Source organism: Hyperolius riggenbachi, chromosome 4 (assembly GCF_040937935.1).
Source record: "Hyperolius riggenbachi isolate aHypRig1 chromosome 4, aHypRig1.pri, whole genome shotgun sequence".
Classification (NCBI taxonomy): Eukaryota; Metazoa; Chordata; class Amphibia; order Anura; family Hyperoliidae; genus Hyperolius; species Hyperolius riggenbachi.
In genome coordinates, this window is record NC_090649.1 from 270,138,645 (window position 1) to 270,155,591 (window position 16,947).

The 16,947-nt window shown below is 44.4% G+C and overlaps 1 protein-coding gene across 2 annotated transcripts in view; it reads left to right on the forward strand.

The window, feature by feature from the left end:
• Positions 1–968: 968 nt before the first annotated feature.
• LOC137570722 (mitochondrial transcription rescue factor 1-like) overlaps positions 969–16,947 on the forward strand; it is a 63,678-nt gene continuing 47,699 nt past the window's right edge. The window contains exon 1 of one of the 2 annotated variants that reach the window (XM_068279427.1): positions 969–1,051. In XM_068279427.1, coding sequence (XP_068135528.1) covers positions 994–1,051 — 58 coding nt within the window. In that variant the 5' untranslated portion in view covers positions 969–993. Of the gene's footprint in view, positions 1,052–6,954; positions 7,044–16,947 lie in introns of those variants that run through there. The other variant, XM_068279429.1, reaches the window with a different exon arrangement.

Sequence of the window (16,947 nt, forward strand, 5' to 3'; positions counted from 1 at the left end):
TTCCTTTTTTTGTGTAGCGCTTTTCCCCTGTCGGACTCAAAGCGCTTGTGAGGCAGCCACTAAAGTGCACTCAGTAGGCAGTAGCAGTGTTAGGGAGTCTTGCCCAAAGAACTCCTACTGAATAGGTGCTGGCTTACTGAACAGGCAGAGCCAAGATTCAAACCCAGGTCTCCTGTGTCAGAGGCAGAGCCCTTAACCATTACACTATCCAGCCACTGTCTTTAATCAGTGGAAGCCTATGAAATGTCTTAGATTTAGAAAAATGTCAATAGTTCATGGATTTTATCCCTCCCTGCCCTCAGAAGTTGTATTCTGCAAGTAAAACTTTTATGGCTGTAATTTGTTTATCAGTGATGTTTACTGTATTTCCGACAAGCTCCTGACAACATAGAATCAGTCACTTCCATGCCTAGAAATTAACTCTTTCAGGCAGCAAAATAAAACAAGTAATACAGCCTGGTTATTAATATGTTTTGTAGTATACATACACATATTTATCTCATCATGTCACATGTCACGTCAGGTACACTTTAAAAAAGGATTCAGATTCAGAGGGAGCAGAGGAACTATAGCAAATGTACATTCTAAAGGGATGTTGGGGATGCTTTTTACTATTGAAATGCCGTCAGAGACAACTTCTAAAATCTTTGTGAATTGGGGAAAAAAGTCTAAAATACCTAAATGCGGTATTTTACCTAGCTGATTTTTTGTTTTTATTGCTCAGCCCTGTGAATGCTGGCCAGTGTCCATTATAGTTCACACACAATATAATTACTGCTGGTCATGTCTAGGAGAACTCATGGAGAAACATGATTTGTTTGATCAGCTGACAGATTTGCAAAGCCCTGATTTGCTCTGATCACAGCCTGCCTTAGCACATGATCATGACTAGCAAATCAGAGACTAACATATCTATCAACTGACCAAACTGATCACATGCTTCTCCATGAGTTCTCTTTGTCATGACCACCACTAATTACTGTACATATTATTATGCAATGCATGCAGAGTGAATCCAACCTTATGGTCTTGAAAACAACAGCTGGCTTTGGTAAGTGTGAGGTTTTCATTACTGTAACCTCAGGGTAAAAAGCTGATTCTCTTGCCTTCTCTTACATGTGTATAGTCATTTCCACAAACGTCTGCTCTGGGTGTTGTCTCCAGTAGGAAACATGAGCATGACGGGAACTTGCTATTATCTGTATAGACCAATGCATTATTTAGATGCTGCTCATGTATACACTTTACAGGCAACCTCTAAATTATTGCATTGCTTATTTTATTGATGTTTTTTCTAGAATTTTTGTGACCATTACTGTAGAAATATGAAAAAAAACAACAACTCTGGCTTATGATCTTCAGAACTGCTAGGGCTGTAGTGTGTGAAAGTGTTGGAAGAAATTTTTTTTGGGTGAATATTTTTTTTATGCTCACAGGTGTTCTTTTTTTTTTACTACTTAACCATTTAAGGACCACAGGCTTACACCCCCCTAGTGACCAGGCTATTTTTTATAAATAAGTGCTCAGCAGCTTTAATGGCTTGCTGCAGAGCCACACAACTGAGCACACTAATGAATCCCCCCCCCCCCCCCTTTTCTGAGCTCTGCTGCAGCTTTTTTTTTTATTAATTTCATTCTGATTACATTTTTAATAAAAATGTACATTTTCTTTTTCTTTTTTGTTCCCCCTCGGCAGCCAGTCAGGGCAATCCCTTCTCATAGGCATCAGCCTATGAGAGGGGATTGCAATCGGAGCCTCTCTAAGGGACAGCTGAGTGACACGGTTGTCCCCAATACAGCGTTGCAGTAGATTGCAGCGCTGTACAATGTAAATAGATGGTGGTTTCGCCGTGTAACAGTCTTCTAGACTGATGACGGAGCGGAGCGCGCACGATCCCCTGCAAAGCCCAGCCCGAGGACTTGATGCCTTTCGGCGTTAGGCCCCTTTTACACTTAATCAGTTGGTGTGCGTTAGTATGCGTTAGTGAGCGTTGGTACGCATTTTTTCCATAGCAGTGCATTGGGAAGAAGATTTCAGTTAAAACGCGTTAAGTGTAAAAGAGGCCATAGGAAAACATGGGCATTACTTTGAAAATCAGTTTCCTTTCAGTTATAACTGAGAGCAACTAATTAAGTGTAAAAGGGCCCTTAGGCAGTCCTGGCACTACCACCTTCCCAATGCCTATCGGCGTTAGGCGGTCAGGAAGGAGTTAATAGAGTTAGGAGGTATACCAGTCTGTGCCCAGACTATGGCACATTGGTTACTTGTTGCAGGACAGTGGCTCACAGGCGTTAGTGAATGATGACCATTTGGTGTCTTCTTCTTAAAATAAATAAATAAACAACAACGAAAGACTAAGTTAAAATGTCAGCTACAATACGTCTTGACGGGCTTCTTTTGAAATTAGCCTTATGTAAATCGCTAATCATCCAATAAGGCCAGATTTAGCAGAGTCAAACTTCCCTGCATGCAGTGCTTCTTATAGACTCACTGGAAATGTAGAAAAGATGCAAATATTGAGTTCTGAGTGATCAGGGATGCATTGGCTTGGGGTAGCACCAGAAATTCATGATCTGCAGGATCAGGACTTCAGAACTGGCCCATGTGAGAACACTTGATCTTCTGTAACCAATTTATTTTATACAACATTATGTTCTATTGATCTAAAATCAATCAAAATGGAAGGTGTGTACCAGGCTTCAGGCTTGGTCCGCAATAGAGCCAAAAACCTGACTTTTTTTGTCTGTTTAATGCCTTACTCACATTGCGTTCCGTCCGCGTGTCCGTCCGCGTTGGGCGGTTTTCAAGGCATATTTTTTTTTCGATTCCCAACGCTTGGGTGGGCGATTCGTTTTTTGTGCTTATCTGTATTCTAAGCGTTTTTTCTGAGCAGTTTTGTAATTTACTCCGTGACGCAAGTCAGGAAGTGAACTCTTTGACCCAGAAAATAATAAATACAATGTATTTATTCTTAAAAATGTGAGCACAATTGCCTTATTGAACATTTTTGTACGTGGTTTCCGATTTTCGTTTACCATCCATTGAGGCGGAATAGTCTCGAAAATGGAACACGCACCGCTTTGCTAGCAGAGCAGATCTTGCACTGTTTGCTCCAGTTGGCTATTTTATATCTGTCCCCAGTGTTGAGTAAGTCTGAATCATCTGGTAGGCTTTCCAAAGCATACTGAGCAGCAAGCCTGGAGTAAAAGTGATCCTGAGGGTCCATTCACACTGAACCTGTTGCTTTCCATCACAATGGACAATGTTGTTGCATCCTAATTGAAATGCAATGATATTCCTAGGGTTCATTCACCTACGGTGCTGTGCTGGACATCCCACCGGAGTAACGCACAGCATGCTGTGTATTTACCATACAACGTGTGTGTTTACAGTGACAGTAAAGCATACTTTTATTGTTCTGTATGGTCCACTATATGGTTGCACCACATGTGTAACTCGCAATGTGACTTTTTGGCAGAGTTGTATTGCGATGCCATCGCAACCCAATGCGCATAATGTGAAAAGGACCCTGAAGCTAAACAAAGTAGACCTAGACATTAGTAGCTGCCAATATAATGAAAATACACCCGTGTAATCCTCAAATCTATATCAATGAAATCAGGTCTGGATTTACCTCACAGGAGCCTATAGGCACAGTTGTTCTGGCATCTTAGACTTCACCCTCCATGAGCCTACAAGCCACTACCAAACTGCACCACAAGTGTGCTGACTGTCCCAGCTGTCACTTCTTCCTTATTACCCTTGCTCATCATACAGTTGTGTTCAAAATTATTTAACCCCCACTGAAATTGAGTGTTTTGGCCAGTTTGACATTGATTGATCATTTCAGTCATTTTGTTTACAATTAAATCAAAGAGGCACTTGTAAGTCAGACAAATAAAACATAACATTTATAATGAAATAACCACAAATGTCTTTTCTGTGCTCACATCATTATCAGTTTTATTCAACCCCCAAGTGACATTCATTCTTAGTACTTGGTACAACATCCTTTTCCAGTTATAACAGCTTTTAAACGTGAAGCATAGCTTGACACAAGTGTCTTGCAGCGATCTACGGGTATCTTAGCCCATTTTTCATGGGCAAAAGCCTCCAGTTCAGTCACATTCTTAAGCTTGCACGTTGCAACTGCTTTCTTTAAGTCCCACCAGAGGTTCTCAATCGGATTTAAGTCTGGTGACTGTGATGGCCACTCCAGAATGTTCCAGCCTTTAATCTGCAACCATGCTCTAGTGGACTTGGAGGTATGCTTGGGATCATTTTCCTGTTGAAAGGTCCAACGTCTCCCAAGCCTCAGGTTTGTTACGGACTGCATCACATTTTCATCCAATATTTCCTGGTACTGAAGATAATTCATGGTACCTTGCACATGCTGAAGCTTCCCTTTACCTGCAGAAGCAAAACAGCCCCAAAGCATGAGTGACCCCCTGCCATGCTTCACAGTAGGCAAGGTGTTCTTTCCTTCATAGGCCTTGTTCTTCATCCTCCAAACATAGCGTTGATCCATAAACAGCTCTAATTTTGTTTCATCAGTCCACAGAACACTATCCCAAAACTTTAGTGGTTTGTCCACAGGACTTTTGGCATACTGCAGTCCACTCTTCTTATTCTTTGGAGACAGCAAGGGGGTGCACCTGGGAGTTCTGGCATGGAGGCCTTCATTACCCAGTGTGCGCCTAAGAGCTAGTCCACACTAGGTCCGGAAACGTATCCGTGGCTGCGTTTTTCAAACCTGATGAAAAACGGAGTCCCGGATACTAATGTTGAAAATAGCAGCCAGCCTAACCCAAGTAAAAAACGGATCCGTCTGCGTTTGCGGGGATCCGTTTTCAAAACCTGAACGGAAGGTCCGGATCTGCTGCATTTTCACGCAACGGATCAGGACCACGGATACACGCACGGGTAGTGAAAGTAATGAGAAAACGCATCTCCAGCTCCACAGGCAAAAAACGGATATTAAAACGGATAGCCTGAGCTGTATGATTGGCCCAAAAAAATCCTCCCACTCCTTCCTAATGATGGAGACGTTTTCTGTCAGGGAAAAACCTGAACGGAAACTGATGCAAAACTGATGCACTTTCATCAGTTTTCAGTACGGTGGGTACTTCCCCTGATCCGGACTGCAGTGTCCGTCCTGCAACCGGGTCTAGTGTGGACCCACTCTTATTGTCTGGGCTGAAACTTCAGTACCCGCATCTGACAAATCTTTTTTCAGTTCCTCAGCAGTCACACGGGGACTTTTCTCCACTTTGCGCTTCAGGTAGCGCACAGAAGTCGAAGTCAGCATCTTCTTTCTGCCATGACCAGGTAGCGTTTCAACAGTGCCCTTTGCCTTGAATTTGCGAATGATGCTTCCTATGGTGTCTCTTGGTATGTTTAACATTTGTACAATCTTCTAATAGCCATTGCCCTTCCTGTGAAGATAAATCACCTCTTCTCTTGTCTTCCAGAACCATTCTCTTGACTTCACCATGTTTGTAAACACACCAGTAAATGTCTAGAAGGAGCTGAGTATCACAGTCATTTTAAATCTGCCTAATTGGTGCTTATTATGCTTGATTTCTGTTCGTTAACATTCACAAGTGTTTTCAATACCTGATCGAAAACACTTGAATGAACCTCTGTTCTTAAGAGTGGTAGTCTTTAAAGGGTTGAATAATTGTGTCAATGAAGAAATCACAAGAAACATGTAATACTGTATTACAAAAACAATTGATGTCATTTTAGTTGCATTTGGTTCTTTAAAAAGTCATTGTAAGATTTCATTCTGAACACAATTACAAATGTACAGTATATTCCCCAAAACCCTTTACAGCATTGGGGGTTGAAATAATTTTGAACACAACTGTAGGTAGCTACAGACAGAGCCGGGACAAGGTCCTCCAACACCCAAGGCTGAGACACCAAAGTGCGCCCCTCCATCCCTGCCACCCCAGCCATCACAAACTGATTGCTATTAGACTAAGAGGCGCCACAGGGCCCACAACCTCCCCAACACCTTAATATCTAGTTATCTGGCTTGCAGTCACTGCCATGCATCCCCTTTTCTTATTTATTTCTGCTTCAAACACAATTAGGAATGACAGCTGAATGAATTCTGCGCCCCCTCCTACACTGCGCCCTGAGGCTGGAGCCTCTCCAGCCTATGCCTCGGCCCGGCCCTGGCTACAGATGCCCCTCAGTATTTGGCAGCCAGAAGTACCCTCAATATTAAGAAGCTAGAGGTGCCTCCAAGTATGAGGTAGCTAGAGGAACAGGGGCGGACTGGCCTGGGGGGATGGGAGGCATTTTCCCCCCGGGCCGCCTCCTGCCTCTGTATTTTGGGCCGCTGCATGCTCCGCAAAAGAGGAAGGGGGCCGACTTCTTTCTTTCCTCCTGTGTCTCCCCTAAGCACAGTGAGGCTGCGCTGGTCGGTCTCACTAGTACCCGGCGGCAGATGATCAGCCTGAGAAGCTTCCTTGACCAATACTGTATGTGCAGGCAATGCTCTGCTTCCTGCACGGAGGTTGGGCTCCGCCCCTTGTGAGTAGACCCTGGCAATTTCAAAGTCTGTCAAGAGACAGTCTGCGCTGCACCAGCATGACTGAGTGTGGACTCTCATCCAGCCAGCGTGAGCAGAGAAAGAACTGCTGCACAGCCTGGAAGCTTACCCTGGGACACACAGACAGGGGCGCCGCGAGGCATAAAGCGAACCAAGCGGTCGCTTGGGGCCTCACAATCTTAGGGGCCTCGGCGGCTCCGTGACGTCGGCGTGACGTCACTTTTTCCCCGCAGCCCCGCCGGGCTGGCAGAGCAGAGCAGGGCTACAGGAAGATGGCCGCCGCCGAAGCCCTGCTCTGGAGACTATGTCTCCAGTACAGGGCTTCGGGTGGCCATCTTCCCGACCCGTAGCCCTGCATGAATCAGCGCGGGAGATTGGAGGAGGAAGCCAGGGAGGAAGCTCCGTGGGAACTGCGCGCCTGAGAAGCCGGCCGGGAGAGGAGACCAGGGAGAGAAGACTTCTGCCAGTGCCAGCCTGCCAGGTGAGTAAATTCTTTTCTTTTTGCAGCCGCAGCCCTAATTGCGAATTTGCGATTGATTTCTGCTGAACTGTGCCCTAATTGCATTTGATATCTGCTGAAAATGTGGCCCTAATTGCGATTGATTTCTGCTGAACTGTGCCCTAATTGCGTTTGATATCTGCTGAAAATGTGGCCCTAATTGCGATTGATTTCTGCTGAACTGTGCCCTAAATGCGTTTGATATCTGCTGAAAATGTGGCCCTAATTGCGATTGATTTCTGCTGAACTGTGCCCTAAATGCGTTTGATATCTGCTGAAAATGTGGCCCTAATTGCGATTGATTTCTGCTGAACTGTGCCCTAAATGCGTTTGATATCTGCTGAAAATGTGGCCCTAATTGCGATTGATTTCTGCTGAACTGTGCCCTAAATGCGTTTGATATCTGCTGAAAATGTGGCCCTAATTGCGATTGATTTCTGCTGAACTGTGCCCTAATTGCGTTTGATATCTGCTGAAAATGTGGCCCTAATTGCGATTGATTTCTGCTGAACTGTGCCCTAAATGCGTTTGATATCTGCTGAAAATGTGGCCCTAATTGCGATTGATTTCTGCTGAACTGTGCCCTAAATGCGTTTGATATCTGCTGAAAATGTGGCCCTAATTGCGATTGATTTCTGCTGAACTGTGCCCTAAATGCGTTTGATATCTGCTGAAAATGTGGCCCTAATTGCGATTGATTTCTGCTGAACTGTGCCCTAAATGCGTTTGATATCTGCTGAAAATGTGGCCCTAATTGCGATTGATTTCTGCTGAACTGTGCCCTAAATGCGTTTGATATCTGCTGAAAATGTGGCCCTAATTGCGTTTGATTTCTGCTGAACTCTGCCCTAATTGCGTTTGATTTCTGCTGAAAATGTGCCCTAATTGCGTTTGATTTCGGCTGAAAATGTGCCCTAATTGCGTTTGATTTCTGCTGAAAATGTGCCCTAATTGCGTTTGATTTCTGCTGAAATGTGGCCCAAATTGCGTTTTTATTTTCTGGTGTCTGGGGTAACTGTTGCTGCATTTATTATTTAATGGTCATAGTTGGCTATATTTGCTGTGCTACGGTTAAGCTTCGCCCATACAATGTCATGGCCGCGCCAATCTTTCGGCGCGCTACGCGCGCCTCAATCACCCCAACATCCATTTTTTCCCCGCAAACAGCCCCGCCCCAATCCGCCCTCCTGCTCCACCCACATGTCATGGCCACGCCCACTTATGCGGGATAGCCACACCCATTTTTCGCCGCGGCGCGCTTCGCGCGCCGCAGGATAGGGCCTCTTGCTACAGTCCGCTTGGGGCCACAAAAACCTTAGCTGCACCCCTGCACACAGACAAGGGTGAGGAAGGACGTGCACACTGCTTTCACTGTGATATAATGAGTGTGAGATACGGAGATTAGCCTGATTGCTCTCATCCAGCCAGCGTGTGCATTTCTTCCCAGGCCCCCCTCCTCCCCCACTCTCTTTTCTCCCAAATGCAATGGCTTCTTTCATCCCTGCTAAATGGAACAGAGCTAGCCAGCAGTCCTGGTGGGATCTCTCTGCTGTTTCTCCTCTCCCCCATGTCTTGTGCTTCTACCTTAATCCCCTCTCCCCCCCCCCCCCCCCCATTTTTTTTATGTTCTCAGTTTCTCCTTCTCACATCCCTCATCTCCTGTTTATGCATCTGTCTCTCCCAGAAAGTTCCTACTATTTGGTCATGCTCTCTCTGACGTCTGGCATCTTCTGCAGCATGTATGTTGCAGAGATTAGTACACAGTCGTGTCACTGATTGTCATCACGAGCTCACAATCAAATCCTACCATAGCCATACTCTAATGTCCTACAATATTATTATTACTAGTCTACCTAAGCCCGTTTAAAAACAGGCTCTAGGTAGTCAAATTACCGCCGCCAGTCAGTGACCGCACGCACCGCCCTGCTCACTGGCCCAACCTACCGTCCCAACGGCTGTCTGTACTGCGCACATGCGCAGTACAAAAAAGCCACTAACGGACAGGCAGGGAAAGTGGATGACGCAGGGACAGTTAGCTTTTATTGTATAGGATTATTATGTATTTATATAACACTGGCATCTTCTACAACACTTTACACAGTACATAATCATGTCAATGACTGTCCTCAGATGAGCTCACAGTCTAATCCTGCCATAGTCTAATGTCCTACCATATTATTATGTATTTATATAGCACTGACTTCTTCTGCAGCACATTACAGAGTACATAGTCATGTCACTGACTGTCCTCAGAGGAGCTCACACTCTAATCCTACCATAGTCATATGTCCTACCGTATTATTATTATGTATTTATATAGCACTGGCATCTCCTGCAGCACTTTACAGCAATTTTTTTTTTTTTTTTACCCCAAGCTTTGGTTGCTAGTAGGGGTAATCTATGTAATTGCATGTATTGCTGCGTTACACTATATACATTTGTTAACAAAAAAGATATGGATTTGGGCTGGGGCTGCCGTGAAAGGGCCTCTAGGTTGTGTATTCCCCCCAGGCCAAAAGGTCCCAGTCCTCCCCTGTAGAGGAACCTCAGTATTAAGTAGCTAGAGCTGCCCCTGACTGAAGGGGGATTTTATCAGTGAAGTGCCAAGAGCAGGGTGGGTAACCTCTCATTTACACTCTCATCAGGACTCTGCATAGGGAAGGAGGGAGTGAGGCACTCAGGGAGGGGAGTGAGCCGCCTTTTCATCATCAGTCGCCTGTAGGCACGTGCCTACAATGCCTTATGGTAAATCCGGCCCTGAACAAATGCCACAGCAGTAGCAGTTCGTCCATTTTCAAGCTGCATACATTTTAATAAAATTAGCATAAATGTTTTCATCAGTTTAGAATTATTTGCATCTCATTGACCATCCCTAGTATACACCAATGGATGCTGATTGGAGGGTTATTACAGGCAACGAAAGATGTAGAATTTAGATGATCAGCTTATGACATCACATTTATTTTCTATTTAGTGAAAAAATGCTACTGTGTGAAACATGCTGGGTGAAACATGCCTGTGACACAAGCTACATGAAGGGAAGAAACATGAGGATTGCATTTTATCTAACCACTTAGTTTCCAAACACTCTACTTTCATCAGTTGCAAATATGGTACAACGCTCTGTTACCTAATATAGCATATTGTGTTCCTTCAAGTGGGCTTTTCCACAGTTGTATAAGGTGATTAAACATGTGCCTCTTATTTTGACTTTGTACAAATCATTCATGTTTTGCTGCTATATAAAGCAATGCTATGCTGCCGCCTGCTGGTTAGTTCACAGCCATTCAAGAGACACTGAAGCGAAAAAAAATGATGATATTATGATTTGTATGTGTAGTACAGCTAAGAAATAAAACATTAAGATCAGATACATCAGTGTAATTGTTTCCAGTACAGGAAGAGTTGAGAAACTCCAGTTGTTAACTCTATGCAAACAAGCCATTAAAGAGACTCCGTAACAAAAATTGCATCCTGTTTTTTATCATCCTACAAGTTCAAAACGCTATTCTAATGTGTTCTGGCTTACTGCAGCACTTTATACTATCACTGTCTCTGTAATAAATCAATGTATCTTTCCCCTGTCAGACTTGTCGGCCTGTGTCTGGAAGGCTGCCAAGTTCTCCAGTGTTGTGGTTCTGCTATGAACTCCCCCTTCCAGGCCCCTCTATGCACACTGCCTGTGTGTTATTTAGGATTAGAGCAGCTTCTCTCTTCTCTCTTATCTTTTACAAGCTGGATAAATCGTCCTCTGAGCTGGCTGGGCTTTCACATACTGAGGAATTACAGACAAGGGCAAAGCTGTTTGCAGGAAGAAACGAGCAGCCTGAAACTTCAGTGCATGAGAACAGGGGGAAAGAAACACACAAATGATCTCTTGAGATTCAAAAGGAAGGCTGTATACAGCCTGCTTGTGTATGGATGTATTTTCTATGTGTGAACATACTGTACATCAACCTACTTCCTGTTTTGGTGGCCATTTTGTTTGTTTATAAACAAACTTTTTAAAACTGTTTTTAACCACTTTTAATGCGGCGGGGAGCGGCGAAATTGTGTCAGAGGGTAATAGGAGATGTCCCCTAACGCACTGGTATGTTTACTTTTGTGCGATTTTAACAATACAGATTCTCTTTAAGCTCTCCGAATAAGTTAGTTGTGGAGAGGGCTGTTATCTGACTTTTATTATCTCAACTGTTCCTGGACTATTTACTTTTCCTCTGCTAGAGGAGAGGTCATTACTTCACAGACTGCTCTGAAAGACTCATTTTGAATGCTGAGTGTTATGTAATGTGCACATATTATAGAATGATGCAATGTTAGAAAAAACACTATATACCTGAAAATAAAAGTATGAGAATATTTTCTTTGCTGCTAATCTTCTAGTAATTATTCATAGTACACAACCAATTCACTATATCATATATTTTTTTTCGCTTCAGTGTCTCTTTCAAAGGGTGAAGTGTTTTCTGTATAATTGTGAGACTGAGCATTATTTATGATATATTACTAAGGGTCCTTTTACACTTACCATTATCAGTTGCTCTCGGTTATAACTGAAAGAAAACTGATTTTCAAAGAAATGCCCATGCTTTCCTGTGGCACGGTTCCCACTATATGCGTTTAAACTGAAGTCTTTTTCCCGATGCACTGCTGTGGAAAAAACGAGTACCAAGTGTACTTATGCATACGAACGCATACGAACGCATTAAGTGTAAAAGGGCACTTAGGCCTCTTTTCCACAGGTGGCTGAACTACTCATTTGTCAGGCAGTTCATCCTCTTGGTTGCTGGCAACAAGTGCAATTTAGTTGCTATTACATGCACCCAAGTGGCAGCATATTGTAACACTGTGTCAAAAGTGACACTAGCTAGCTAGCTAGCTGACAGGTAGTAAATTCACAGACTTCAGTTGATCATGCAAAAGAGGCTGTAGAGTGTCCATTAATGATACAGTTGTGGTTGTACAATATCAGTGGCGTAGCTAAGGAGCTGTGGGCCCTGATGCAAGTTTTACATTGGCGCCCCCCCCCCCCCCAAGCACTCTATACATAACATTTGATACGGCGCACCAAAACCTGCCAATGGCAACCACAGTGTCAGAGGTGCAAGAAGGGGATGGGGAGCAGTTTGTTAATGATTATCACTATTCAAAGTATCTAAAGAAGTCATTATTATGAGCACATGACCAATAAAAAGCTAATACTGCAGTTGAGGATCAGCCCCAAGGGGCCCCTTACAAGGCATGGTCCAATTAGCCCCAAAAGGGAAAAAATTCCTTCCTGACTCCAGATGGCAATCAGATAAAATCCCTGGATTAACATTGTCATGATATCGCAGTTAGTTATGATGTTGGGATAATATGCAGAACACAGAAGCCATATTTTCCCATACTGTGTACTACTGTATCATATGTGATTGTCTGCTAGCCAGTCTGGCTTTGAAGGTATTGGCAGCTAGCTTCATGGAAACTGTTAATGTGATTGTGTGTGTGTCATTAGACCTACATTTGCATTAAATTCCTCTGGAAGCGGGGAGCTTGGACATTAGCATACAGTTCCTCTGGACAGCAAGGAACGGGTAATTAGGTAACGATTCCCTTTTGTCTGGCATCCTGCAAAGGTAGTGCATTGCTTTGATCTTTGTATTAATGTAAACAGCTGCCTGTTGGTCAAAACACTATCTGACTAATTGAGTCTGCCAAGTTCAAAGTGGACAGGAAAAGCCTTGGAATTTACATATGACAGGAGGAAGCCTCACTCCACATTCTTTTGATGTATGAACTAGACTATAGTTTTACCTGTGGAAATTGGGTGTATGGAAGTGTTCTGAAATCTCTGAAAAGATCAAACACTAACACAGGAACGCTTTGAAGTTGCACGCGTTAAACAGGAAATCGGATATTCCTGGATCTGGACATTGGGGTGGCCCCGGGGCACACATTTTGCTATAAAACAGCAGCTAGGCCAGTCACAGATCATCTTCTCTTGGAGGTAGAGTATAGCTAGGGAGGATCCCGATCGAATCGGAAACGGCATTCTCCCGCCAACCACGTTTTAACGTACGCTGGTAACGTTATTTCCCTTTTATTTTGGCAACTTGTCTTGTGTGTATCCTTGCAAACTTTTTGTAACGATTGGTGTCAGCACGCAGAGAGAATCTGATTATTGGTGATCTGCAGTATCACCAAGAATGCAGATATATACCCGATTATTGATGATCTGCAGTATCACCGACAATCAGATATATTGCTAACCTCTGGACACCTTTGGATATGTGAGTGTTTGGTGTAACAGTAATACTTTGAGAGAGGACCACCCGAGGAGCAGGAGGTCCTTGGAAGTATGAGAAATACCTCCCTTGGGAAGTACAAAGATCTTGCGGCAGCCTGAAACGTCCAAGGGACGGAGTCCCAGGCTGGATAGCAAGAAGACCCGGTAGCTAGTGACCCCTGGAAGATGGGCGTTACAAGCAGGTCTGGAGTAAAACACAAATGATAACACAGTTCCCTAATCTTGGGTGCGTGGTCCGTGTTCTCAGCACCCTGGAACTAGTCTGGAGTATAGCACAAATGATAACACAGTTCCCTAATCTTGGGTGCGAGGTCCGTGTTCTCAGCACCCTGGAACTAGTCTGAAGTATAACACAAGTGATAATACAGTTCCCTAGTCTTGGGTGCGAGGTCCGTGTTCTCAGCACCCTGGAACTAGTCTGGAATATAACACAAATGATAATACAGTTCCCTAGTCTGGGGTGTGAGGGCCGTGATCTCAACACCCTGGAACTATGCTAGAATATAACACAAATGATTTACAAAAGTAATCTGGCTCAGTGTGAATTCCAAGGACCTCCTGGTTCAAACACACTGTTGGATCTGACTAAGGTCTGTATGCTTCCACATAAGTGTTCGCAATGGTAGACAACCAGCAACTGACAAGCAAGCAGAATATATAGTTGTTGAACTCTGCTGCCCCGCCCGAGCCACTCAGCCAATCATGAGTCCAGCAGGAATCAGCTGATCGTCCTGATCAGCTGACACCTCCCCTGCTGGTATAAAGGTCCTGACTTCTGGCCCGCGCACGCAGAGCTCTCCTTTTGTCCATGTGGACTAACAGACCCAGCCACACCAAAGGCACGCTGCTGCATACAAACCGCCGCCTTGGACGCGGAAACAGCCGCTTTGCTGTTAGAACATGCGGCAGCTTCTCCGCGTTCTGCCACCGTCCCAGATCCGTGCCTACGCGTGCAAACCGCCGCGTTGGACGCGGAATCAGCCGCCTTGCTTTCAGCACACGCGGCGGCTTTTCCGCGTTTTCTCACAGTTTTTTCGGTGATAGAACGTTTTTGGGCCCAAAACCCCTGTCTAAAGCGTCTGTTTTGGGGCTTTTGCTATCTAATTCATGCATGAGAGGTAACCGTGAGGAACAGGATCTGTTAGAAATATCTGTACACTGTCCTGCTTTTCCTGTGACCTGTATCTTGGTATTATCCGCCTCACCCCTCTTCAAACAGTGCTCATGACAATGGGCTGACAAGTTCAGTAGCTGTCCTGAAGCCCAGTCAATCAGCGGAGAGTGAAGCTTCAACCAGGGCATACAGAGAACCAGTGGCGTAGCTAAGGAGCTGTGGGCCCCGATGCAAGTTTTACAATGGGGCCCCCCCCAAGCACTCTATACATAACAATTAATATGGCGCACCAAAACCTACCAATGGCAACTACAGTGTCAGAGGTGCAAGAAGGGGATGGGGAATAGTTTGTTAATGATTACCACTATTTAAAGTATCTATAAAAGTGATTATTATAAGTACAGGAGCAATAGAGAGCTAATACTGCAGTTAATGGAGGGCCCTTTCGGGGCCCCTCTGGCCCAAGGGCCCCGATGCGGTCGCTACCTCTGCACCCCCTATTGCTACACCCCTGCAGAGAACAACAGCAGAGCCTTTCATCGGCAGGACCAGGAACTGTAAACTCTCTTCATGCAATGCCCCTAAACAACATGACAGTAGGGGGGTTTGGGAAAGAAACTGGGCACTGCGCAATGGAGAGTCATCCACTGCAGTGACCGAAATCTGCCGGTCGGATGCGGATAACGGTATTCCCAAACTCCTAGCAAAATCGTAATCTATGAGGTTCGCTGACGAACCCGAGTCCACCATGGCTTCTGCGGACTTGGTCCGACCTTCCCACGTGACCGAACAAGGAAGAATCAGCCGACCATCGTTCAGGGATGAACCCTGCTCACCTATGGTTTTGACTAACCCCAGGTGGTAGCATTTGTCTGGCCTAGTGGACCCTTGTAAAGCGTTCTTCTTTGGGCTCCTGTGACTCCTCTTCCCCAGACTCAGCCTTGTGTACCCAATTTGCATAGGTTCGCCTGGGGGTGAGGGAGACCGAGAAGAGTCGTGTAAGATAGACCTTCTGGCCACTCTACCACGAACCTGTTGACTAAGTTCTGGCCGGTGCTAACGTCATCAAGGGAGGTGTCTGAGATTGTGGGCCCTCGACCCTTGCTGACTGCGAGGAGGGCCCCCAACCTGAGAGACCGCTTGGTCCACAGTGAGATGCAGGCTAGACCTAATTCGTGGCTACAGGAACGCGTGCCAAACGGCATGTTTAGATGCGGCAAGTGTAAACTATGCCCATTTGTCGATAAAACCAAGAATTTTCACAATAGACGAGGCAACACTACATGTGAAATTAAATCCTTTATAAATTGTGACAGTGAAAGGGTGGTATATATGATTGAGTGTCCCTGCCACCTTAACCACTTCAGGACCACAGTCTTTTCGCCCCTTAAGGACCAGAGCCTTTTTCTCCATTCAGACCACTGCAGCTTTCACGGTTTATTGCTCGCTCATACAACCTACCACCTAAATGAATTTTGGCTCCTTTTCTTGTCACTAATAAAGCTTTCTTTTGGTGCTATTTGATTGCTCCTGCGATTTTTACTTTTTATTATATTAATCAAAAAAGACATGAATTTTGGCAAAAAAATGATTTTTTTTAACTTTCTGTGCTGACATTTTTCAAATAAAGTAAAATTTCTGTATACATGCAGCGCAAAAAATGTGGACAAACATGTTTTTGATAAAAAAAACCCCATTCAGTGTATATTTATTGGTTTGGGTAAAAGTTATAGCGTTTACAAACTATGGTGCAAAAAGTGAATTTTCCCATTTTCAAGCATCTATGACTTTTCTGACCCCCTGTCATGTTTCATGAGGGGCTAGAATTCCAGGATAGTATAAATACCCCCAAATGACCCCATTTTGGAAAGAAGACATCCCAAAGTATTCACTGAGAGGCATAGTGAGTTCATAGAAGATATTATTTTTTGTCACAAGTAAGCGGAAAATGACACTTTGTGACAAAAAAAAAAAAAAAAAAAAGTTTCCATTTCTGCTAACTTGCGACAAAAAAAAATGAAATCTGCCACGGACTCACCATGCCCCTCTCTGAATACCTTGAAGTGTCTACTTTCCAAAATGGGGTCATTTGTGGGGTGTGTTTACTGTCCTGACATTTTGGGGGGTGCTAAATTGTAAGCACCCCTGTAAAGCCTAAAGGTGCTCATTGGACTTTGGACCCCTTAGCGCAGTTAGGCTGCAAAAAAATGCCACACATGTGGTATTGCCATACTCAGTAGAAGTACTATAATGTGTTTTGGGGTGTATTTTTACACATACCCATGCTGGGTGGGAGAAATATCTCTGTAAATGACAATGTTTTCATTTTTTTTACACACAATTGTCCATTTACAGAGTTATTTCTCCCACCCAGCATGGGTATGTGTAAAAATACACCACAAAACACATTATACTACTTCTTCCGAGTACGGCGATACCACATGTGTGGCACTTTTTTGCACCCTAACTGCGCTAAAGGGCCC